This window comes from Chiloscyllium plagiosum, chromosome 6 (genome assembly GCF_004010195.1).
Source record: "Chiloscyllium plagiosum isolate BGI_BamShark_2017 chromosome 6, ASM401019v2, whole genome shotgun sequence".
Taxonomy (NCBI): domain Eukaryota; kingdom Metazoa; phylum Chordata; class Chondrichthyes; order Orectolobiformes; family Hemiscylliidae; genus Chiloscyllium; species Chiloscyllium plagiosum.
In genome coordinates this window covers 50,256,862-50,284,007 of record NC_057715.1, presented here as the reverse complement: position 1 = coordinate 50,284,007, position 27,146 = coordinate 50,256,862, and the positions used below count along the sequence as shown (strand labels likewise).

The 27,146-nt window shown below is 40.8% G+C and overlaps 1 protein-coding gene across 4 annotated transcripts in view; it reads left to right on the top strand.

Moving 5' to 3' along the window:
• The window catches only part of hephl1a (hephaestin-like 1a), a 141,416-nt gene that overhangs the window by 56,367 nt on the left and 57,903 nt on the right, over positions 1–27,146 (top strand). For 3 of the 4 annotated variants that reach the window (XM_043691508.1, XM_043691505.1, XM_043691509.1), the window contains exons 7-12: positions 5,647–5,786; positions 5,872–6,003; positions 9,576–9,787; positions 16,787–16,937; positions 23,491–23,703; positions 24,194–24,401. In XM_043691508.1, coding sequence (XP_043547443.1) covers positions 5,647–5,786; positions 5,872–6,003; positions 9,576–9,787; positions 16,787–16,937; positions 23,491–23,703; positions 24,194–24,401 — 1,056 coding nt within the window. The remainder of the gene's footprint in view (positions 1–5,646; positions 5,787–5,871; positions 6,004–9,575; positions 9,788–16,786; positions 16,938–23,490; positions 23,704–24,193; positions 24,402–27,146) is intronic. The other variant, XM_043691507.1, reaches the window with a different exon arrangement.

Genomic DNA, 27,146 nt, shown 5'->3' with positions numbered 1-27,146 from the left:
GTAACAAGGCAATCTGTTTTAAAGGGAATGTTGAGTTGCTGTTTTCTTTGGCTGTCATTTTGAATTTGGGTTTCCCTGTTATTCACGACTCCTCTAAAGTACTCCATTAAAATAGCAGGGGAGGATTTTAAACGCTCTTCCTCGCAAGCTGAAAATGGCAGTAGTGTTGACTAGTTACCTGCACCATTTTCCTGCATGAGCCAAATTGCTGGACATAGAATTGGGATTGGGAATTCAGACATAATTTTTTTAAAGGCCTTCTGGCTTGGCTGCACAAAATTCCAGACCAGTGAGGAGAACAATACCAGAAGTGATCAATATAAAATAGTCACCAAGAAATCAAATTGGACATTCAGAAGAAACTTTGCCCAGAGAATACTGAGAATGTGGAACTGACTACTGCAGGAGGTAGCTAAGGCAAATAGTATAGATGCATTTGTTGGGAAGTTAAATGGGCATAATGGAGGGAAGGAAGTTGAAGATTCTGCTGATGGTAAGGGCAGGGACTTAAATCGTGGGGCCTGGTCCTGCTCCTGGTTACAGATCCACCCCAACTGAAACACAGCAGGTCCTAGTTATTAATCTCTGCATTCTCTCCCAGACCATGGTAATGATAACATTGCCTTAGGGCTGCTCTCTCATTATGTAGAGATAAAGAGGGACAACTGATAGCAGTTTAACCTGAGCGTTACCACCCCTGAGGGGAGGGGTTAGGGTAGGAGAGTCTTTCATGGTAACCTCAGCCAATGTGGAAATTGAACCTATATTATTGACATACAGTGAATGGCTGTGACGATGCTGTCACTTTAAAAGCGTTATTTTGTCCTTGCTGTTTTTGAAGAAAGGTCATAAAGACAGAGGTACCAAAAAATCTAGTTCAATAATGGAAGGGGAGTGACCAGTTCTCCCAGTTCAGGTTTTTTCTAGTTTAACTTAGTTGTAGCAGTCTCAAGTAGTGTGAGTCCAGGGGAGTTGCAAACTTCAGTGCAGAACTCTTGACTTTCTTCTGAGATCTCTGTCTTGATGCTGCTCGCTTCTGCCTGGAAGTTTGTGTTTGAATTTAGCTTTTTGCCAAGAGGTGTGTTTAAGAGGTGTGACTGTTGTAGCAGTTAATTAGTAATAGTTACTGTATTGGGTTGCTTAAGTTTTTCAATAGCTAAGTTATTCTAAATTCCACTTTCTTTCCTTCATGTTTCAACTGTAGTGTTTAAATAAATTCTGTTTTGCTTAAAGTGAGTGGTTTGACCAGCTACATCACACCTGGAATATCTACTTCACATCTGCCTTTAAAATAAGAAAATGTTAGAGTGTAGGCTACCTTCTTGAAATATTTGGAGGGGGTCTGGCGTCATTCATAATAGACTGGGGGCTCTTGTCGGGATTGTTTCTACAATTCTGCTTTGGATTTAGGATTGTTAGACTCCAAGGTGGTGAGTGGCTGGTATTAGTGCCTTTTGTTCTGGTGTTGAATTCAGTTGGTTTAAACAGTGCTTTGTGTAGTAATGGCTCTTTTGAGTCACTAAAGATTTTCTAGGGGTGAAATAAATGACTTTGGGGGTTTTACAAAAAAGTTTGCAAGGCAAAAACTATTGGCATTGGCAGACAAGCAGGGTTGTCTTTGTGAAAAAAGTCGGTAATTACAGCAATAGTTCAGCATTTAAATTTGCTGGAAATGCCATCCGAATCTTTTGGAAATTGGTAGAATTCAATTGCAGATGAAGCAGCGTGAACATAAAAAGGAACTGAAATGGTTTCAATTACGGGTAAAAGCAGAACAAAAAGAAAAGAAGAATTGCTTTGGCAGAACAAAAAGCAAAGGAGAGGAAGTCCCTTGAAAAGGGGGAAAAAGTGAAAGAAGTAAGGGAAAAAAATTGCGAGGAAACTGAGAAAGAGGGAGAGTTTGCAATGCAGGAGCTAGCAACTAGACCGGAAAGTTGATGTAAAAGGATAGAGATGAACGTAGAAAGTAGGCTTAATGAGGATAGTGTTAATGAGCAAACCCATCGCAGCGAAAGGCGTGGTGGGGATCTGTTTAAGTACATCCAAGCGTTGCCTAAATTTGATGAGGAGGATGTAGATGCTGTTATGAAGTTGAAGGCATGTACTGTATCTTTAAGAGAGTGAAATTTGGCAAGCCCCTGTCATGTCACAGTGTGTGCTGGAAAATTGGAAGTGTAACATTTGGCTGTAACCTAGATACCAGTTTGGACAGTTGTCTGGAAAGACCACCACCTGCCATTGTTAGACAGACTGTGTGTGTTTTCAGGCAATCAAATATACCTTTTTCATATGAAAAGTCTGTGTGGCAGAAGACCAAAGATGACCCAAGGAGATCTACAAACAGAGGATGATCGACACCGGAGACAACAGCCACCGTCTGGTTTTCAAAACCAGAGTCACTGTAAATTTAATAGGGACTTTATTGGATCTGTATATTGTTCTTGATAGGTAGATAACAACCTTTAAGAGAAAGGAGACTTAGAGTTGTAAATAGTTATTGTTTAATGTTCACTTTCGAGTTAAAGAATAAAATTGATGGGTTTTTTTAAATAGTGGAATTTGACTAGTTCTCTGTCACTCATACTTTAACAGATTTTGAGGTGAGGTGAGCCTTTCTGTGTTTTTGGTTTAATTAGCAGAAGGATTCACTACTGTGTCATAACAATGAAGTGGCCAGTGACCATATGGGTTCTTTTGATCCAGCCAAAATTGTTAGGTAGAGCTAGTGAGGTATTTGCATCACTATCAGAAGAAGTATCTGGGGAGTAAAAGAAGGTGAAGAAAACCATGTGTGCATCTGAGTTAGTGCCAGAAGCCTACAGTCCATGTTTCAGGAATCTGTGGAGAACCCTGGTCAAATACACATTGAGTTTGAAAGTAATTTTGATGGGTGGATAAGGACATTAAAAATAGATCAAACAGATCTTAGAGAGACAACTTTTTTGAGGAGTTCAAAAATTCACTTCCTCAGATAGTGAGAACTCCTGTGGAAGTGCAAAGAGTTAAAATGGCAAGATTAGCAGCTTAAGTGGCTGATGATTATGAGTTGGTTCATAAATCAAAGTTTGACTTCCGACATCAATTTCAATTTGCTGGAAAAGCCATTGGAAATGGCTAAAATTTAATTGAAAATGAAACCGCTTAAGTTAGAGGAAAAAGAAAAAGAAAGAAAAGGAAATGAAACAGTTTAATTATGATTAAAAGCAGAGGACAGAGAAAATGAATGAATAGCCCTAGCAAAACAAAAAGAAAAGGAGAAGAAAGAGAAAATTTGAATTGGCACTTTGTTTTAAAAAATTCTCAAGGTCAGGTTCGTAGGAGAGTAGTCTGACACAGAACAAACGACCAAGAGGCGAGTCTGCTAGAATATGAGCATTTTATTCCCCGCAGCGTCGCCACAACCAGGTCTCATACTTACAACGGGTCTGGCTTATACTCACTCTACATGTTACCGGAACTGGGAGCCGTCAGTTCTCGTAGAGCGGTTGCCAACAACCCACGCTCGGCGGTTAAACGTAACCCCGGAGCAGACTCCCCGAACTGGAGACTTTTCCAGCTGATATACTCTTTTCCAGATATAAACATTCATGTGAACAGCAGAGCAAGGCTAAAAAACACATTCCATTCTGGTTACATACAGATAAGAAGATTCACACGGGGAGGTGTGTAATAAGATTCACACGGGACTAAGCAACACCTCCATTCCGGTTAGATTCACACATGTATTGGGACATAATTTTTAACCGTTTCACCACACACTTAGACTGAAAAGTTGGCTTATGAGGATGGAGGAGTTCAAAAATTCACTTTCTGAAGTAGTGACAACTCATGTAAGAGCAGAGAGTTAAAATGGCAAGATTGGCAGTTGAAATGACTGATGTTGGTTCATAAATCAAAATTTGGTTTCCAACATCGATGACAATCTATGAGGCATAGAAATTGGGAAAAGAGAAATCCTCACAAAGTAAGGGAAATGTAGATTTCAGTGAAGTTCACAAAGAGAACTTGCCACAGGGAATTCCATGAAGGGGAAAGAGAAGACAAAAAGCTCCCAATGTTTTCGCTGTAATAAAGTAGGCCACATGAAACCACAGTGTTGGTGGGTTAGAGGAAGAATTGGGAAGATGGATGTAGGAAAACAGGATAAGCCAGTGAATTTTGTTGAAGTGGTAAAGTAAAGCACCGTGGAAGCAAAAAAGCTGCACCATAATGTACTAACTAGTCAGAGGTTGGTTAAGGAGAAGTGCTAGATCTTAAACCATTTACCTGCAAAGGCAAAGTTTACTTGCACAGGCCAGGAGCAGCAGGTAAAGAAGTTACAGTATTAGGAGATAAGGGATAATGTCATTCTTTGTTAAGAGATAAAATATGTAACTCAGAAGGACTATTGCCAGGAAAAGTGCTATTACATAGAATTCGTGGTGGGACAAGAAGTGCTCAATTATGTAGAGAGAGGTTAGAGTGTCTACTGAAAAGTGGAGGAGTCATTGTAGCAGTCCTGGAAGAGCTTATGATACCAGGAATACAATTTGCCCTTGCTAACGAAATAGCTGGGTCACAGGTAGTTGTGCTGCCTACTGTGGTTGAAAAGCCAGTGGAAAATCAGGCAACTGAGGTATTACAGGAAGAGAATAGAAGGATACTGATCCTGTAAGTGAAGACAATTTTAATACGGATGGGCAAAGTGTGTCAGCGCAGGATTGGAGGACCGAAGGCCTGTTCCTGCGCTGTATTGTTTATTGTTTTAAAAAAAATTTGTTTTGTAAAATGTATTACTGGAGATTGAAGTGCTCAATCTATCACTTTCTGTGCCACTTTTAATCTCCCAATGAAAGATTCTGCAAAATGTCTTTCTTCAGCAATTTATTACAACCCTAGAATGCATGTGTAATATTTCAGTCTCAACTATTTATCCTTTATGGCTTGGCTTGCTTCGTATGACAATTCTATTGTTACAAGAACAATGGTCTTCCTCTGTTCCTTTTGTCAATCATCTGACCTTGTATTTGCTTACCAACTACTTCAGGGGTAATTTTAAAGGGAAGTAATAATTGAAAATCCTTATTTTTAACTTTACATCTGTATCCTATCATTTACCAGTTCTTAAATTTCTGGTGTGAAATTCCTGTTAAAAATGGGTTGGTCATCAAGGCTAAAGTAATCAATTGTGTGCATCAGTGCTTCAAAGATATTTAATTAATAACATAATGGAACTATATGTGGTCATCTTAACCAGTGGGAACAAATGGAATGAAATCTTTTCACTACAGAGTTGCAGCAAATTTTAAAATGGCTCCCAACTGCACTGTAGGAGTCTGATTAAATAAGTTATTGAGTGTTGTTCTTCATGGTCATACCTCTCCACTATAATATTTTCTGTGAAGAAATGTGATTGCGTATGTGGTGTGTTGTCGACAAATTGTCTTCAACCACTTTAAGCATCTTTTTCTAGTTATCTACAATCTGTTGTATGAGTGTTCATATTGGATGAAAAATGAAGTTTGCATGAAATGTCTACTTGTACATCTTAGCGATTACTTACAGTATTACACGAAGATTTGTTCATACTGTTGTAGGTATAAAATACATTCTTTTAAAAATATCCTGACTCTTGGCAAATACATGTGTACTTTTAATTTCTTACAGTGATTCTGAGATTTTCTTCAAGAACAGTACTGGTAAAATAGGAGGAGAATACTGGAAAGTTCGTTATGTTGAATATACTGATGAAACCTTTAGCACTAGAAAAAATCGATCACAAGTGGAAGATCATCTAGGAATACTTGGTATCATATCATATATGATTTGTTGTTTTAACTTTTTATGCTATTTGAAAACAAACAACGTTACATTATTTTAATTGTTTCTAAGGTCCAGTGATCAAAGCCGAAGTTGGAGACACCATTTTTGTTACATTTATGAATAATGCAGACCGCGCCTACAGCATTCAACCACATGGTGTCTATTTTACAAAGGAGTTTGATGGAACAAGCTATGTTAATGGTAAGTTAATGTTCATGTTCTATTTGTGAGTTTCTTTTTTTATAAATTGTAGTACCTTTAAAAACAGTACCATTTGAGACTAAAGTTTATAGAATTACTTATAATAATTGAGATTTATCCTTTTTTATAGGAGAGGATCACATATGGAGGTAGGCTAGCCAGGATTATTAGAAATGATAGTAAAAGTTTCTTTCAATATATAAGAAACGAACGAGAAGTAAAAGTAGACATTGGGCCGTTCCAAACTGATGCTGGAATGCGAGTGATAGGAGGTAAGGAAATAGCTGAAGAACTCAATAAGTACTTTGCATCAGTCTTCACAGTGGAAGACATGAGTAATATCCCAATAATTAAGGAGAGTCGGGGGCAGAGTTGAGTATGGTAGCCATTACAAAAGAGAAAGTGCTAGGAAAGCTAAAAGGTCTAAAAATTGATAAATCTCCTGGCCCCAGTGGGCTAAATCCTAGAGTTCTGAGGGACGTGGCAGAGGAAATAGTGGAGGTGTTGGTTGTGATCTTTCAAAAGTCACTGGAGTCAGGGAAACTCCTAGATGATTGGAAAATCGCTGTTGTAAACCCCTTGTTCAAGAAAGGGTCAAGGCAAAAGATGGAAAATTATAGGCCAATTATAACCTCTGTTGCTGGTAAAATTCTAGAATTCAGGGTATTAATTGTTAAGGGTGAGATTTCTAAATTCTTGGAAGGGCAGGGTCTGATTAGAACAAGTTAGCATGGATTTAGTAAGAGGAGGTCGTTCCTAACAAACTTGTTAGAATTCTTTGAAGAGGTAACATGTAGGTTAGACTAGGGAAATCCAGTGGATGTTATCTATCTAGACTTCCAAAAGGCCTTTGATAAAGGAGGCTGCTGAGTAAGGTGAGGGCCATGGTGTTCGAGGTGAGATACTCTCATGGACTGAGGATTGGCTGTCTGACAGAAAGCAGAGAGTTGGGATAAAAGATTCTTTTTCAGAATGGCAGCTGGTGACAAGTGGTGTCCCACAGGGTTCAGTGTTGGGGCCGCAGCTGTTCACTTTATGTACTAATGATATGGACGAAGGGACTGGATGCAATCTGGCGAAGTTTGCTGATGGTACGAAGTTAGGTGGACAGGCAGGTAATACCGAGGAGGTGGGGAGGCTGCAGAAAGATTTAGATCAGAGTGGTGCTGGAAAAGCACAGCAGGTCAGTCAGCATCCGAGGAGCAGGAACATTTGATGTTTCAGGCAAAAGCCCTTCATCAGGAAAGAGCTTTTGCCCGAAACATCAATTTTCCTGCTGTGTTTTTCCAGCACCACTCTGATCTAAACTCTGGTTTCCAGTATCTGCAGTCCTCACTTTTGCCTTGCAGAAAGATTTTAGACAGTTTAGGAGAGTGGTCCAGGTAATGGCTGAAATTCAATGTGAGGTCTTGCACTTTTCAAAAAAGAATACAGGCATGGACTATTTTCTAAACGGTGAGAAAATTCATAAAGCCAAAGTACAAAGGGATCTGGGAGTGCCAGTTCTGGATTCTCTAAAGGTTAACTTGCCGGTTGAGTCGGTGATTAAGAAAGTGAATGTAACATTGTCATTTATTTCAAGAGGTTTGGAATATAAAAGCAGCAATGTGCTTCTGAGACTTTATAAAGCTTAGTTAGGTCTCATTTAGAGTACTGTCCAATTTTGGGCCCCACACCTCAGGAAGGACATACTGACATTGGAGTTTGTCCAGCAGAAATTCAGACAGATGATCCCTGGAATGGTAGGCCTAACATATGATGAACGGCAGAGGATCCTGGGATTGTTTTCACTAGAGTTTAGAAGATTGAGGGGAGATCTAATAGAAACTTACATTATAATGCATGGCTTAGAAATGGTGGGTACTGGGAAGTTGTTTCTGTTAGGTGGGGAGACTAGGACCCATGGGCACAGCCTCAGAATTAGAGGGGGTCAAATGAGAACGGAAATGAGGAGACATTTCTTCAGCCAGAGAGTGGTGGGCCTGTGGAATTCATTGCCATGGAGCGCAGTGAAGGCTGGGACGTTAAATGTCTTCAAGGCAGAGAATGATAATTCCTTAATTTAAGGCGAGATCAATAATTTAAGGGCTACCGAGGAGTGTGGGTAAGTTGATTGAAATGCCCATCAGCCAGAATTAAATGGCAGAGTGGACTCGATGGGTCGAATGGCCTTACTTCAACTTCTATATTTTTTCTCCCCATGTTGAAATTAAGATTGTGCATTTACTGCGCAACTTGATCTAGGCCAATTTTTGTCATCTTGGTATCCTAATTTGGGGTGATTGTGGGATGATTAGAGGGGTCAGAAATTCCATTCCACTAGATTCCTGCTAACCTTAAGTCTCTCCTGCATTAAAACCTGGAATAGGCATCCAAAACTTGCACTCAAAGCCAGTGGGGATTTCATTAATAGATACTAAAGGGAACAGAGACTACTGTGCCAATTTCTGCTCCAAGAAATTGTTAGCACTGAATAGCCAACACACCAATTATAAGCTGGTGGAGTGGTGGCCTCAGGAGAATCTACAGGAAGGACAACCTTTAAGATGTCCATTGACTGTAAGAGTAAGCCTTTTTAAAGGCATTCAGGTTTTTTTTAATACATGTGCAAATTTTTATTTATATAGCATTGTAAGTCACCACAATTTTTGGTCAAGTTTCATTTGCCTGAGTGAGTATGTAGAACTAAAGAGCGTTGTGATCTCTGTAGAGACTGAAAGCTTTTTAAAAAATATGAATTTTCAAGCAACTGACAGGCAAGATCTCATGTTTTAAGACTTTAGCAATAACAAACAAGCTAAAATCCATAAAATAAACTTTACTTAGGCAGCTAATGCACAAAACAAAACAAAAGCTCCTTTCATATTAATTAATGCGGTCAAGTGATGACTTTCGAAACTGTTGTGCTGTGTGCACACTTCTGGTAAATATGTATATTTACAGGACCAGTACCACATTAACATCCAGCTCCCCACCAGTTTCACTTCACCTACCGAGACAACAGGGCATAAGTTCTAGTATCCTAGAAAAGTTAGTGTTTCAAATCTGATTTTTGTCAGCAAGTCCCAATCCAATTATTTCCTGTTCAAAATCTCCAAGAGCCCTGTCTGTTCAGTTCCTGTCCTTTTGAAGAGAAAACCGTCTCGTCAGCAAACGGTACCTCGACAGCAGTACGTTAGTTTTGTCTCTACCTGTCAAAAAGCAGCTGTCCTTTTTTGAAAATGTGTTAAGACTGTCACTTGGAATTTCAATAGCTTTCTGTTTCCCCGATAGAATCCAAATCACATGGGCCTGTTTTTGCCTAGAGATCGTTGCTGTGGCTAACCATCCTTCTTTGCAGAATAGTCTGTTTCACCTTAAGTTGTAAAGGTCAGCATTTGTGACATGACGAATCTGCAGAGTGATTTTTTTGTTTTTAAAAAGACAGCCTGTTAAAGAGTGTGCACTCATACCCTTACAGGTCATTGTCAATGACTTCACAAGAAAATGATTCCTTCAGGCTGCAAAAGGAACTTTTGAGAATAGTTCTGAAACAAAATTCATTTTAATGCCTTTTAAATTGGAATTTGAAGGTTTTGAGAAAAATGGTTCCCACGTAGAGCCTGACACATCCTTCATATACAAGTGGACAGTACCTGACCATGTTGGACCTGCAGTGAACGATCCACCCTGCCTGACTTGGATGTACTATTCTGCCACCAATCCAGTTGAGGACACCAATTCAGGCCTAATTGGGCCACTGGTTGTCTGCAGACAGAATACACTAAATCCAGATGGCTCACAGGTAGATTACCTTTAATTTTTCTTAAGCCTTTTCAATTAAATATATCTCATATTTTTCATTTTGTTAATTGTTACAGCTTACTTTTCCTTCACCTTGTAAAGGAGATGATGTATAGTAGTAATGTTGCTGGATTAATAATCTAGAGGTTTAGGCTAATCCCCTGGGGATGGTGATTTAAATCCTAGCATGGCTTCTGGTGGAAATTAGTTTTCAGCTAATAATTTTTTTTATTCACTTGTGGATTGTGGGCATCTCTGGCTCGACGTTTCGGGCACAGGCCCTTCCTCAGGTCGAATCTCCTGTTCCCTGGATGCTGCCTGACCTGCTGTGCTGTTCCAGCAATAAAGTTTCAACTTTGTTGCCCTTGAGAAGGTGGTGGTGAGTTGCCTTCTTGAACTTTGAGGAAGTGCCAAAGTTGAACTGGGGAGGACAAGTTAAAAATCACACAGCACCACATTATAGTCCAACAGGTTTATTTTGAAGCACAAGTTTTTGAGCGCTACTCGTTCATCAAGTAGCTATGGAGCAGGACCATTGGTCCCCTTCGCCAATGCAAACACTGCTGATGTTGTCAGGTCTTAAACTGGGCCCAAACTTGCCTCAGCTGCTGCCTCCATGAATCTTTGCTGGGACCCCAAATTTGCTTATGCTGCAACAGCCATACATTGGTGCTCGGACTACCTCAATGATGCAGAAGCTGCTGGGAACCTAAACTCTCCGCCACCGCCATGAGTCTGTGCTGGGTCAGGTCGCCACTGCTGCTGTCGATGCAACCAAGCTCTTTGACAAACAGTAAGTAAAATAATAGAGAAAAAAATACAAAGAAAATTACAACACAGGGACAGGCCCTGTGGTCCTCCAAGACTGCGCGTCGCCACTGCTGCTGTCGATGTAACCAAGCTCTTTGACAAACAGTAAGTAAAATAATAGAGAAAAAAATACAAAGAACAAAGAAAATTACAACACAGGGACAGGCCCTGTGGTCCTCCAAGACTGCGCTGATTCAGATCCTCTAAACCTATTTTCAAAGGATCTGTATCCCTCTGCTCCCTGTCCATTCATGTATCTGTCTAGATACATCTTAAATGACACTATCATGCCTGCCTCTACCACCTCCGCTGGCAACGCATTCCAGGCATCCACCACCATCTGCGTATAGAGCTTTCCACACATCTCCCTTAAATTTTTCCCCTCTCACCTTGAACGCATGACTCCTAGTAATTGAGTCCCCCACTCTGGGGGAAAAAGCTTCTTCTTGCTATCCACCCTGTCTATACCTCTCATGATTTTGTAGACCTCAATCAGGTCCCCCCTCTGGGGGAAAAAGCTTCTTCTTGCTATCCACCCTGTCTATACCTCTCATGATTTTGTAGACCCCCTCAACCTGGTCCCCCCTCAACCTCAGTCTTTCTAATGAAAATAATCCTAATCTACTCATCTTCTCTTCATAGCTAGCATCCTGCATACTAGGCAACATCCTGGTGAACCTCCTCTGCACCCTCTCCAAAGCATCCACATCCTTTTGGTATTGTGGTGACCAGAACTATACACAGAATTAGAAATGTGGCTGAACCAAAGTCCTATACAAGTGTAACATGACCTGCCAACTCTTGTACTCCATACCGTGCCAGATAAAAGAAAGCATGCCGTATGCCCTCATGACCACCTTATCAACCTGTGTTGCACCTTCAGGATACAATGGACCTGAACACTTGGGTCTCTCTGTACACCAATTTTCCCCAAAAATTGGACCTTCCAAAACTCATCACCTTGCATTTGCCTGGATTGAACTCCATCTACCATTTGTTTCGCCCAACCTATCGATATTCTGCCGCATTCTCTGACAGTCCTCTTCACTATCTGCTACACCACCAATCTTAGTGTCATCTACAAACTTGCTAATCAGACCACCTATACCTTCCTCCAGATCATACATGTATATCATAAACAACAGTGGTCCCAACACGGACTCCTGTGGAAAACCACTGGTCATAGCTCTCCATTTTGAGTAACTCCCTTCCACTACTACTCTGTCTCCTGCTGCCCAGTCAATTCTTTATATATCTAGATAGTACACTGAACCCCATGCGACTTCACTTTCTCCATCAGCCTACCATGGGGAATCTTATCAAATGCCTTACTGAAGTCCATGTATTTGACATCTACAGCCCTTCCCTCATCAATCAACTTTGTCACTTTTTAGATTAGATTAGATTACTTTACAGTGTGGAAACAGGCCCTTCAGCCCAACAAGTCCACACCGACTCGCCAAAGCACAACCCACCCAGACCCATTCCCCTACATTTACCCCTTCACCTAATGCTACGGGCAATTTAGCATGGCCAATTCATCTAACCTGCACATTTTTGGACTGTGGGAGGAAACCGGAGCACCCGGAGGAAGTCCACACAGACCCTGAGAGAATGTGCAAACTCCACACAGTCAGTTGCCTGAGGTGGGAATTGAACCCACGTCTTTGGCTCTGTGAGGCAGCAGTGCTAACCACTGTGCCGCCCATCTTCAAAGAATTTTATTAAGTTGGTACGACATGACCTTCCCTACACAAAACTCTTTTCCCTCTCACTGATGAGCCCATTTTCTTCCAAATCTAAATAGATCCTATCCATCAGTACCTTCTCCAGCAGCTTCCCTACCACTGACGTCAGGCTCTCTGGTCTATAATTCCTGGGTCATTCCTGCTTCTCTTCTTAAACAAGGATACAACATTAACAATTCTCCAGTTCTCCGTGACTTCACTCATGTTTAAGGATGTTGCAAAAACATTTGTTGAGGCCCCAGCTATTTCTCCTTTCGCTTCCCTCAGTAACCTGTGATAGATCCCATCCAGACCTGTGGATTTATCCATCTTAATGCCTTTTAGAATACTCAACTTCCTAACACTACGAAAGAGAAAAAGAAGAAAACAGCAAACCAAAAAAAAACAAAAGTGGGTAAGCCCTGAGGCTCTACTACACTGTCCTCTTTCTGGAAGGTGTGGTGTTCCCATATTTCTACTGCCCATGTCCTTCTAGATGGAAGTGGTCATGAGTTTGGAAGATGCTGTCCAAGAATCTTTTGTGAATTTCTGCAGCAGTGCTGCTATCGAGCATCGGTGGTGGAGGGAGTGGATATTTGGGGCTGTGATGCCAATCCAGCAGGCTGCTTGGCTGCTTTTGTCCTGGGTGGTGTAAAGCTTCTTGGATGGTATTGGAGCTGTACTCATTGAGGTGAGTGGGGAATATTCCATCCAGAATGTGGAAAATAGTAATAGTCTCAGGCATGATGACAATGGAAATTTATCATTGCATTTTGGTTCACTATAACTTTTAGATAAAGAAATCGCTGTCTTTATCTGGTCTGACCTGTATGTGATTCCAGAAACACAGTAATGTGATTGGTTTGTAACTGCCCTGTGAAATAACCAATCAAGCCACTCAGTTCAAGGGCATTTAGAGATAGACAGCAAATGCTGCTCTTACTAATGACACTCACTCACATACTATGAAAGAAAAGTAAAGAAAAAAACCCAAAACATTGGAGGCTTATGTAGAGTCATAGAGATGTACAGCATGGAAACAGATGCTTCGGTCCAACCCGTCCATGCCGACCAGATATCCCAACCCAATCTATTCCCACCTACCAGCGCCCGGCCCATATCCCTCCAAACCCTTCCTATTCATATACCCATCCAAATTCCTCTTAAATGTTGCAATTGTACCAGCCTCCACCACTTCCTCTGGCAACTCATTCCATACACGTACCACCCTCTGTGAAAAAGTGGCCCGGTAGGTCTCTTTTATATCTTTCCCCTCTCACCCTAAACCTATGCCCTCTAGTTCTGGACTCCCTGACCCAGGGAAAAGACTTTGCCTGTTTACTGTATCCATGCCCCTCATAATTTTATAAACCTCCAACCTGTTCGACGAGGTTCTCCATGGGAGACTGATTAGCGAGGTTAGATCTCACTGAATACAGGGCGAACTAGCTATTTGGATATAGAACTGGCACAAAAGTAGAAGACAGACGGTGGTGGTAGAGGGTTGCTTTTCAGACTTGGTCCTCTACTTTTTGTCTTTTTCATAAATGATTTGGAGCTGAAAATGTGTTGCTGGAAAAGTGCAGCAGGTCAGGCAGCATCGAAGGAGCAGGAGAATCAACGTTTTGGGCATGAGCCCTTCTTCATGCCCGAAATGTCGATTCTCCTGCTCCTTCGATGCTGCCTGACCTGCGTTTTTCCAGCAAACATTTTCAGCTCTGATCTCCAGCATCTGCAGTCCTCACTTTCTCCCATAAATGATTTGGATCCGAGCACAAGAGGTACAGTAAGTAAGTTTGCAGATCACGCCAAAATTGTAATGGCGGCAAATCGCGTTACCTCAGATTACAACAAGATCTGGACCAGATGGACCAATGGGCTGAGAAGTGGCTGATGGTGTTTAATTCAGATAAATACGAGATGCTGCATTTTGCAAAAGCAAATCTTAGCAGGACTTATACACTTAATGGTAAGGTCCTAGGGAGTGTTGCTGAACAAAGAGACCTTGGAGTGCAGGTTCGTAGCTCCTTGAAAGTGGAGTCGCAGGTAGATAGGATATAGAAGAAGGCATTTGGTATCCTCTCCTTTATTGGTCAGAGTATTGAGTACAGGAGTTGGGAGGTCACGTTGCGGCTGTACAGGACATCGGTTAGGTCACTGTTGGACTATTGCGTGCAATTCTGGTCTCCTTCCTATCGGAATCAGAGGAAAACTCTACATTGGTTGATGTTATGCCTCGGACAAAGGTAGATGGTTATGGTTGCTGGAAGTTAATTATCTCACAGATCATCATTGCAGGAGTTCCTTAGGATAGTGCCTAAGTCCAAGCATCTTTGCTTCATCAATGGTTTTCCTTCCATCATATGGTCAGAGTAGAAATGTTTACTGATAAATGCATAGTATTCAGTATCATTTGTGACTCCTCAGAAACTGAAACAGACTGTGTTCATGTGCAGCAAGATCTAGACAGTATTCAGGCTTGGGTTGGTAACTGGTAAATAATATTCACATTCTTCATTTGTCATAACATTGAGTACTATTATAGCTGTAGAAGACATTGATAAGGCTCCATTTTGTGACTGCGTACAATTCTGATCACCCTGCTATAGGAATGATGATATTAAACTGGAAAAGGTGCAAAAAAGACTTGCAAGGATCTTGCCAAAATGGGAATGTTTGAGTTATAAGAAGAGGCTGGATAGGCTTGGACATTTTTCCTTGGAGTGTAAGGAGGCTGAGGGGTGACCTTTACGGAGGTTTAAAAAATCAAGAAGGGTATAGATAAAGTCTAGATAAGCTAAAGTCTTTTCCCCAGAGTTGCGGAATCCAAACTAGACGGCATAGGTTTAAGGTGAGAGGGGAAAGATTTGAAAGGGACCTGAAGGGCAACACAGGGTGGTGCCTATATAGAACAAGCTGCAAGAGGAAGTGGTAGAGGTAAGTGCAGTTACAATATTTAAAAGATATTTGGACAGTTACATGGATAAGAAAGATTTAGAGGGATATGTGCCAAGCACAGGCAAATGAGACTTGGTTTAGTTTAGGAAACCCCTGCTTGGCATGGACGAGTTTGGCTGAAGGGCAGTCTCCATGCTGTTTGATTCTATAACTACATTTCGCAAGTGCCAGATAATGACTACCTCCAACAAGAATTTGCATTAAAATTTGCAAAATGCTTCAATTGCAATCATCGACCACTTTGATAATCACACCCTTCATGCTAGTCCTTAGTGGAAAGAATATATATGCAAAGTGTATTGCAGTTCTTTTTTATCAAAGTTCCTGTACAATCACCTTCAAACCTCCAGCTTTTACCACCTATGAGAATAAAGCTAGCAGACCATGGGAAGTTGCTTGTACTACCTGCAAGTTATCCTTCAAGCTACACATGACTTTGACCTGGAACTACGTAATTGTTCCTTCACTCTCCTGGAGTCAAAATTTGGACTTCCTATCCACAACTCTGTAGGTGTACTCTCTCAAGACGCATAACAGCAGCTCAAGAATGTGGCTCACCACCATCTTCTCAAGGGCAATTAAGAAGAGCTTCAAGTGCTGACTTTGCCAGTGATGCCCACATCCCAAAGAAATATGGAAAAAAACACCAAATTTTACATAGAAATATTTACTGTGGTCATGCATTATTTCTCCTTCTCTGCTAATGTAAGACAAACATTAAGTAGTTTATTTTAAATAGATTAATATGTTTATAGATTTAGTTGTGAAAGGCTTTTCTTTACCATCTCACTGAAACAATTGCACATGTTTGCGTCCACTCTGGCAATGCATTGTATTGTTTCCCATTGCTAAATCCATGCTTTTGTACCTGTTTTGAAGAAGTCAGAAGATGCTTCTAGACCTGTTGACATTCTCCAGCATTTCCTTCAGAATTTGTTTCAGATTTCAAGCATCTGCATTATTTTGCTTTTATTTGTTATTGTTATGAATCTGTTGTTTGCTTGCTGTTTGCTACCTGCTCACTACTCTCTGGCCCCTTGCTACTCATCTTGGTGCCTTGCCTGTCCTCCCTTACCCAGCTTCTCTCCATCCCATTCAGTGTCTTGTTTAACACTGGGCTCTAAAATACTTACTACCTCACTCATCACTTTGCTCTCAATCCCTTGCCACTCTATTCACAGCACAATTTGCATTTGCTTTCTACTGTTCTTTCTGACCCTAAACCAGATTAGTACCAGCAAGAGGTTGAATTCCCATTCCTGTTTGTTATTATTTGGAGTATTGGCGATTTGTAGCTCTGTTGAAACTGAACAGAGTGAATAAATCCACTGCCTTCACCTGTATGTGAGTCCACCATGCCTTTGTTTTTAATCAGTCACACAGTACACTGAATGTATTTGGGTTTCTGACTGGAAGCATATCAAATAGTGTTTGCACTTGGGAGCTATCCATAAATTTCAACTTGAAAGTGTCTTTCCAATTTATGAAATGTTTTTTCTTTGCAGAAAGACATTGAACAGGAGTTTTACTTGCTGTATACAGTTTTTGATGAAAATCTTAGTTGGTATCTTCCAAAGAATTTGGAGACATTCATTCAAAATAGTTCCAGCATCGATCAGGAGGATGAAGAATTTCAAGAATCAAATAAAATGCATGGTGCGTGACAGTCATGAGAATATCTTTAAGCACTTTGAGGCATTTTTGCATTTTGTAATGTGTAACTAGTGAACATTTTAAACCTTTAAATGGTTTTATATTGATATGTTGTTACTGAGGATTGTCAGTATTTTTCTGTGCTTTGCATTATTGTGTGGTAAGGAACTCTTAACAAGTCTGCCAGCAAATGATGCCAGTGCAATTCTTCTCACAACCCTCCACCACCACCACCTGCCTTTTATCTTTTGAGCCAGTTCTGTATCCAAATGGCTAGTTCTCTCTGTTTTCCATGTGATCTAACCTTGCTAATTAGTCTACCATGAAAAACCTTATTGAACACCTTACTGAAGTCTATGAAAGTCACGTCCACCACTGGCCCTTTTCAATCTTCTTTGTTATGTTTTCAAAAAACTCAATCAAGTTAGTGAGACTTGATTTCCCATGCACAAAGCCATGTTGACTATCTCTAATCAGATGCAGAAATGCTTATGTAACTCCTGCAATATTTTATTATTGGAAACATCATCTCCAGAATATGCATGTGCTGGTTTAACCTCCCTTCCTCTTCACAATAGGATTGCCATAGTGAATGAGTAAGTGAGAGCTCTGACCTCCATGCTGACCAAGATGATGAGAGCACCACGTATTGGAATATTTGCACTAGTGAATACTGGAAGGCTCTTCCAGACCACTATTGGAGAGCCCACTATCCTGTCAGAGTCACGTGTGCATTCCTCCTGTTTCTCTATATTCAGAGAGAGTGGAGTGATATTTCCTCTTTTGACTTGGCACAGTTGGTAGCACTCTTGCTTCACAGTCAGAAGGTGTGATCTTGTTATAATGATTGAATGCAAAGGTCAAAGCTGACATAACAGTGCAATACTGACGGAGTGCTCAATTAGAAGGGTTATCCCTCAGATGAGATGCTACAAGGCCCAGTCTGTCCCCTCAGATGAATGTGAAAGATGTCATGACTCTATTTTTAAAAAAAAGGCAGGGATTTTATCCACCAGCGTCTAGATATTTTCTAACCAACTTGTTCAAAGATGTTATTACATGCTTTTGGAGCAGGTGGGACTTGACTTTGGACCTTGTGACTCATGGGTAGGGACATTACCACTGCACCAGAAAAGCCTCCTGCCTGGCCTCAATTCATTTATCCATCATTCAGAATCACAATGGCAAAATATCTGATCATTGTCACATTGCTGTTGGTGGAAAATTTGAGTTCAAATTGCCTGCAATGTTCTGTCCTTAACAACAGTGACTACACTTTGAAAGTACAGATTGTTCCACTATAACAAGCGTTTTGTCAGCACAAATTGGCTATAACACAATCAACGAATTGTGAATGTTGTTTGGATAATGCAAACTTTCTATTTAAAGAGTAGAAACGCAACACAGCTGGAGGAACACAACTGTCACGTAATAGCAGAATGACCTGTACTTCACTATCTGTAAAGCAGTTTGAGATTTCATGACTGGTGCTATATAAATGTAACTATAATTTTTGGATGCAGTAATAGATGGTACACTTTATGACAATCCTGATGTAATCTGTTAATTGAGCATGAAAGTTAGACTTGCAAAGAAATTGACAGTTCTTTCACAGACACTGACAGCACTGTGTTTTCTTTGTTGTGAGGCTACAAATCTGGATTCATTTCAGTGACCACATCCTTGGTAAAGCATAGCCACCGCATGTAATGTCTCTGAGTTAGGTCCAGGTAAAATATCTCCTCCATGAAAACCCTAGGTGGGTAGGGCTTCTTATTAAGAACCCTTCTTTCCTTCACCTCTGTCTGCGTCTGTGAGCAGCTTGCCTTCTTTACTGTAGACAAGCAGGAGGCTGGAAGAATACAGCAAACCAGGCAGCATCAGGAGATAGAGAATTTAGCATTGCGGGCTTCTCTACTTTGGATTCCAGTATCTGTAGTTTGTTTTGTCTTTAGTGTGTTTGTGCCATCTCTCTTTGATGCTGTAATCCAATGATGTCGACTTTAGCAATTGGTGTACTCAGAATCCTTGGTCCCCTGTAGAATTTACAAATATTTATATCTCCTCCAGACATGCACTATTTCTAAAAATGCAACAACTGTTAGAAGAAAACAACTAAGAACAAAATTGAGTGTTGGAGGATGACTTATTTTTGTTCAGGGAATTCCCATGTATCTGAGCAAATGTTCAGCTCATTTATGAAGGATGAAAAATAGAATAGTAAAGCTGAAAATAGCAGGTGAGGTATCGAATCCCTTCTAGGTATTGAGTGTCACCATACTCTGTTTATTTTTATAAACTTTGGATGCTAGATAACATTTGGCATGGGATTTATGTGCAATGTGTTCTGCAATAATGGTACTCCTACTTTGAAGTGTGTTAGTATAAATCAGTACAGACTTAGACTGGATGTGCTGATAAGTAACCTTGTTGAGGATTTTTCAACCAAGCAGACTCATTTTATTTACATGGATTTAACTTGTGAGGCAAATAGTCAGAAGTAGTGAAGGAAATGGTCTCACAAGACAGTCATCGGGAGGAAGTGCATTTGGTCCACCTAAATTCCACCAATCAAACAAGACCCAAAATACTCCTGTATAAACATTCAATAGTTACTCATGATGGTAGTAAAATTATTTTACTGGTTTAGTTTCATTCATAGAACCCCCCTAGTGTGGAAACAGGCACTTTGGAGAAACAAGCCCACACTGAACCCCTGAAGAGTAACCCACCCAGACCCATTTCCCTACCCTACGTTTACCCATGACTAATGCACCTAACCTACACATCTCTGAACACTATGGGCAATTTAGCATAGCCAATTCACCTGATCTGCACGTGTTTGGATTGTGGGAGGAAACTAGAGCACCCAGAGGAAACCCTCACAGACATGGGGAGAATGTGCAAACTCCACACAGACAGTCACCCGAGGCTGGAATTGAGCCTGATCCCTGGCACTGTGAGGCAGCAGTGCTTATTGGTGAGCCATTAAGCCATCGTGCTGCCCATAATGGTTCCTTAATGTTTCATTTGGTAGCATTCTTTTTCTGTGTCAGCAATTGTGAATTCAAACTGTAAACTGACTCTCCAGTGCAGTATTTTGAGAGTGCTACATTGCTGGATCTATTTTTGATGTAACATTAAACCAAGGCTTTGTCTGCATTCTGAATGGGCATAGAATATTCTAAGGCAGTGTACGGTAACTAGGAATTTTTTTATTTTTTGTGTGGGGTTGGGGAGGGGTAAGGAGTGAATGATAGATGGAGATAGTGTCCAAAGAGAGAGAAAAACAGTTGGACAGACAAGAGTGAATAATGGTCAACTTAGGAGAATGAATAGCTGCTAATGGGATTGTTAGTGGCTAACAATGAGTAGTGTTCAAAGTTAAAAATGACACAACATTAGGTTATAGTCCAACAGGTTTATTTGGAAGTACTAGCTTTCAGCGTGCTGCTCCTTCATCAGATAATTAGTGGGGTATGATCATAGGACACAGAACTTATAGCAAAAGATCAGTGTCATGCAATTAAAACAATATATTGAACAAACTTGAATTGCTGTTAAGTCTTTCATCTTGTAGAATGGATTGCAGGTTTCGATTCATTAAAATGTAATTCCCAGAACATCTTTTAAGTTACGTTCTCGAGATAACTTAAGATTGTAAAAGAAAAAAGTGACATCTCAGCTTATAGAATGTATTAAAGGTGTGAGATTAGAGTCTGACTGTATCTGTCTTGAGTCAGACTGGTTCTATTTCTAAAGTAGGGATTTATAAAATGTTATATAGATTGACTTCCTGCATTGACTGCCTGCAGGTTGTGTTTATTTTTTGAGCAAAACTAGAATGTACGTGCAAATAGAATTCTGCAAATGCAAAGTCACCCCATAGACATGTGTGTACATGAGGGAGAGAGCGAGTGTGGCATGAGACAGTGTAAGTTTGCACGTGTAACTGCTTGGTAGTGTGTGTGCATGGGTGTGATGGAGAATAAGCCTGTGAAAGGGGTGTCTGTGTATGTGTCTAAGAGAAGGTCTCCTTAATGTAGAAGTGTGTGTGAGAGAGACAGTGTATAGTGTAGTGGGGTTACCTGTAGTGTAACATGAACCCAAGGTTCCCGGTTGAGGTTATCGTCATGGCTACTGAACTTGTTATCAGCCTTTGCTCGGCCACTTTGCATTGTTGCATATCCTGAAGTCTACCTTGGAGCATGGTCACCAGAAGATCCGAGGCCAAATGTCCTGACCACTGAAGTGTTCCCTGACTGGGAAGGAGCATCCCTGTCTGGAGAATATTGCGTGGTGTCCGTTCATCCATTGTCATAGCATCTGCTTGGTCACAGAATTGTACCATGCCTCAGGGCATCCTTGCCTGCAGTGTATGAGATAGACAATATTGGCCGAGTCACGTGATTACCTGTGGTGTACATGGTGTATTACAGGTGACCCCACACACATACACATTCTTACATACTCACACACTCAAGCAGACTCTCTCATACACAACTTCTCTCTCAGACACACACGCTTACTTACACCTCCCCACACTTACACCCATGCACACACCCTTTCACAGGCTTATACTCCATCATACTAATGCATGTACTCTACCAAGCACACAAGTAATGCGCAGTAACATTCATGCATACACACTCTCTCTCTCTCCCTCTCATGCACGCACGTATGTGTGTACACACCCACACACACACACATGTGTCTATGGGTGAATTTCTATTTGCAGGCACATTTTATTTTTGCTCAAAAAGCATGCACCTTACAGGCAGTCCATGCAACATTTAATAAATTTGTAATTTGGAAATGGAACCAGTCTGATTCAAGACTGAGATGCAGGCAGACTCTGACCTCATACCTTAGAACATAGAAAAATACAGCGCAGTACAGGCCCTTTGGCCTCCATACGTGGAAAAAGATTCTCACTGTCGACCCTATCTAAACCCCTAATCAACTTGTACACCTCTATCAAGTCACCCCTAAACCTCCTTTTCTCCAATGAAAACAGCCCAAGTGCCTCAGCCTTTCCTCATACGATCTTCCTACCATACCAGGCAACATCCTGGTAAACCACCTCTGCACCCGTTCCACTGCCTCCACATCCTTCCTATGGTATGGCGACCAAAACTGCACGCAATACTCCAAATGCGGCCGCACCAGAGTCTTATACAACTGCAACATGACCTCAGGGCTCCGGAACTCAATTCCTCTACCAATAAAAGCCAGTACGCCATATGCCGCCTTCACCGCACTATTTACCTGGGTGGCAACTTTCAGAGATCTGTGTAAATGGACACCAAGAATCCTCTGCTCATCCACACTACCAAGTATCCGACCATTAGCCCAGTACCCCATCTTTTTGTTACTCATCTCAAAGTGAATCACCTCACACTTAGCTATATTGAACTCCATTTGCCACCTTTCTGCCCAGTTCTGCAGCTTATCTATATCCCGCTGTAACCTGCCACATCCTTCCTCACTGTCTACAACTCCTCCGACTTTCGTATCATCCGCAAACTTGCTCACCCAACCTTCTAGCCCCTACTCCAGGTCATTTATAAAAATGACAAACAGCAATGATCCCAAAACAGATCCTTGCAGAATACATTGTCTGAGCTGAGATGTCACCCATTTTTATAAAACCTTAAGTTATCTTGAGAATGTAGTCCAGAAGGCTGTAGAGTTCCTACGCAGAAAATGAGGTGCTGTTCTTCCAGCTTGCGCTGAGCTTTGCTGAAGCCCTGCAGCAAGACTAAGATAGAGATTTTGGCCAGGAAACAAGATAGTGTATTGAAGTAGCAGGCAACTAGAAGCTCAGGGTCTGTCCGCAAAAAAGGGTAGCTAGAAAAGATTTTTTTTTATTTTCACAGAGGGGGCATTAGGTCAGAGGGATAGATTTACTTAGTGTGCAAGATTAGATTACTTAGTGTGGAAACAGGCCCTTCAGCCCAACAAGTCCACACTGACCCACCGACGAGCAACCCACCCAGACCCATTCCCCTACATTTACCCATTCACCTAACACTATGGGCAATTTAGCATAGCCAATTCACCTAACCTGCACATCCTTGTGACTGTGGGAGGAAACTGGAGCACCTGCTCCCAGTGTCTCCCATGCAGACACTGGGAGAATGTGCAAACTGTATGCAGACAGTTGCCAGAGGCGGGAATTGAACACTGGTCTCTGGCGCTGTGAGGCAGCAGTGCTAACTACTGTGCCACCATGCCGCCCCAAAGTAAGAATCAGCAGATTTAGAGGGCATTTGTCGTAAAATGTTTTTATCCAGAGTATATTGGCTATCTGGAAGTCACAGTCAGAAAGGATGGTAGAAGTAGATGTCATCACAACACTTAAGATATATTCAGATGAACACTTGAAATGCCATACTTACAAGACCATGAGGTGGAAAATGGCATTAGAATAGGTAGGTACTTGATGACTGTCGCAAGCACAGTGGATTAAAGGGCTTCTTCCTGTGCTATGACTCGAGGTAAATGTTCTAGAAATTTTTGCTGTATAATAATAGTTATAATATTTATTTTCTAGCCATCAACGGTTACATGTTTGGTAACTTGCCTGGACTAGAAATGTGCAAGGGTGACAATGTTTCATGGCATTTGATTGGACTTGGCACTGAAATCGACATGCATGGAATCTATTTTCAAGGCAACACAATAAAGTTCAAAGGGACCACACATGATGTATTCAGTGTGTTCCCTCATACTTCTGCAACAGTCTTCATGCAGCCTGATGATATTGGTATGAGTTCTTCCTTCCTGCCTTGACAGCTAAAATAATCACTATTGATCTGGCTTCTTGTGCATTTTACTTAATACATTAAAAGTTAATCAGATGAACATTACAAATAGAGAAAAATCCAACCCCATGGAGAGAGAGCAGGGCAGTGATATTAGATCTGGATTTTACTAGCAAAGATCCAGTGCAAGCATGTTGTTTTCAATGATTGCCGTTGTACTTTACATTGCCTTGTGATCAAATTTTCTATAATGTGACCTCGCATCTAAATTTAAAGATCAGAAAACAGGTAGAATCTTGCTTGGAGACAGAATTATGTTCAGCAAAATGGGATTTCAACCTGATAGTTTAAAGGTGAAGGAATGGGATACTGGAGTAGAATCACAGCTGCAAAGTTTTTATCTTAGCTTTGAAGCATAAGTATGCTACTCTTTTTTTCAAGGTTCATTACAATTATAATTCTTAAAACTTTGACTTAAAATGTTTAATTCAGGTACATTTAAGGTCATCTGCCGAACAGCTGATCACTATATGGGTGGAATGAAACACATGTATCATGTTAGAAACTGCAATAAAAGTGTCCCGGACCAGGTTTATGAGACCATTCGAACGTACTACATTGCTGCAGTGGAACTTGAGTGGGACTATTCTCCCGACAGGAACTGGGAGCTGGAAAGACACAATGCAACCAAAGAAGAAAGGTGGTAACAATTTTTCATTCATAATACTCATTCATTCAAGATTTAATTCAAACAATAGGAAATTCAAATAATCAATAAATTATGAAACTTGGAATTATCAATGCCAGAGAGCTGGGGATGCGTAGTTTTGCAAGAGTTGAGCATTTTGTCTTCCTGTCCCAGTCTGTTGGGGAGGTGTAAATAAAGTTAGCTCAATAATAGCGGACTACACTTGTACTGAAAATGAGAATAAGCTGTGAATCTCCAACCTCTATTTCTTCTGTGGATGCTAGAAATATATCTTCAACCCTGTTTGCCTCATCTTCTATGTTGTACTATTTCTTGTTCTCTGACTAAGAAAACTCTTGAACTTCCACCTTGATAATATCAATTCTTGAATTTGAATCTACAAATGTGCATTTGAGGTCTTCCAGGCATTTGATTTAGCTTTAGATTTTCTACAACCTCAACATATCTGCGACATGGAACTTTTGCATGACTGGGAGCATTACAGTGTCTTCTACTGTTGAATACTATCGAAATCGAGGGATATGGAGATTTGCAATAAGATGGAGTTGTGATTAAAAAACCAGCCATGATCTTATTGAATGACCGAACATGCTCAAAAGGACTATATAGCTAGCTCAATTACTATTTCTTATGTTTGTATGCTCCTAAGTTTAAAAGTGCATTGCTGAAATGAATTGGATACCAGTGAAAGAACAATTGACAGGAATGACAGAAGTATAAGTTGCAGATCTAAGTTTTGAGAAGACATTTAAATGAGGAAGAAAGCTTTTGCTCCAAATTCGAATACCCATTTGTCAGTGTTACTTGCCATTAATCAACCCAAGCTTGAATATTATCAGAAATTTACTGTGAGTGGATATAGAATGCTTCAGTATCTGGGGAGCTGTAAATGGTGCAGAACGTTGCGCAGTCATAAGCAAACATCCCACTTCTGATCTTATAATGTAGACATGTCATTGATGAAGTAGGTGAAGATGGTATAGTAGCTTCGTGGAGTTGGGGTTTGTGCTTCTGATGTGACCTTGGCATTTTTCCTATGCTTACATGTAATGTTTCTAAAAATGTCTATTTTAAATACCTGTATTGTAAATGTAAATAAAAGCTGGGAATTAGTGCTCTGCGTACTAAGTATTAGGGCAGGTGATTTCAGGGGAAATGAACTCCCTACTTCCACCAGAGAGAGATCTTGGTGTGTCAATCACCAACTAGGCACTTCTCATTCAATAAGCAGAATTGGCACTGAAGTACTGACCAACATGAGGCTGCCAACCAATCTCAGGTGTCACTGGAGACCTGGGCTTCATAACAATAAAGAGCTGTGCCAGTGAGAGGTTTTTGTTTGTTGGGAGGTTGCAGGAAGAATGGAAATCATGGTGGTTGAGCACAAGGGTATGGTTGACTTCCAGCAACAATGTACCGCAGCCCTATTCCTGCCGCAATTGCTGCTAGACCATACAAATGGAGCCCCCTCCCCAACTCGGTAGCAAGGTCGCCTAGGTTCCCCTATCAACTCAAATGTTAACACTGCATGTTGAAGCCCTTAGCAGCCATTAGTTAACAAATTAAGAGCTTTAATTGATGGCTGGTCATGAAGGTCATAGAACAGGACAGCACAGAACAGGCCCTTCAGCCCACAATGTTGTGCCGACCACTGATCCTCATGTATGTACCCTCAAATTTCTGTGACCATATGTATGTTGAGGAGTCTCTTAAATGTCTCCAATGACACTGCCTCCACAACTGCTGGCAACGCATTCCATGCTCTCACAACTCTGTGTAAAGAACCCGCCTCTGACATCCCCTCTATACTTTCCTCCAACCAGCTTAAAACTATGACCCCTCGTGTTAGTCATTTCTATCTCAATATAAAAGTTTGTTTTGTTGTGTGTTTTAAGATCTCTCGAAACCTCATCTATTTCCCAACATGATCGCCTTACAGCATTTCAAATCCAGAGAAATTATGTCTATGTCAAGTCTTTAGGCTTGATGTAACGGGGCAACTGGGAAGAAGCAGTTAAATGTAAAGTCTGCTTATGTGAATATTCATAAAACGGAAAGCTTAGACTTTCTTGGTTTCTTCATTCTGTATTAATTTCTAACCAAACACCCCAGTCTGATTTAGAAGTTTCACAAGTTGTCAGTTGCACCAAGGTCACTTAGCTTTCAATTAACTGCTCTATACTTTCTCGGAGAGAAACCACATTTGCTTCTGCCCCAGTCAGGTGTCTCCAAAATTGCCGTAAATGCTCTCAATCTTTGGGTTTTTAAGTTAAAATTGTTCCTTGACTATCCTAAACCTAAATCAAGGTAATACATTGTGTTTACTACCTCTGTCATAAACCAGACAGTATCAACAATCATTCATTAACACTCTTGGGGAGTTGAAGTCACCTACTCTCTGACACATGCTGTATTGGATCACTGTTCCAGCAAGGATGGTCTAACACTTCACAAAAGTAACCAACACTAGTTTGAAATGCAGACTCTAAAAATGGTAATAGAAATACACAAATCGCATGCCTTTCATCACACTATCCTGTGGAGCATTTTCCACTAATCCCATTGACTTTAACCTTACTCTGGCTCCTCGTGCTTGGCCAAAGGCTCTTTTGTTGAGGGCAGTCATTCACCTGAACATTCTTTTCCATGTTTGGACCAAGACTGTAATGAAGTGTGTAGCCAAGTAGTTCTGACATAGACAGATAAATTCTCTGGATTTGAAATGCTGTAAGGCGA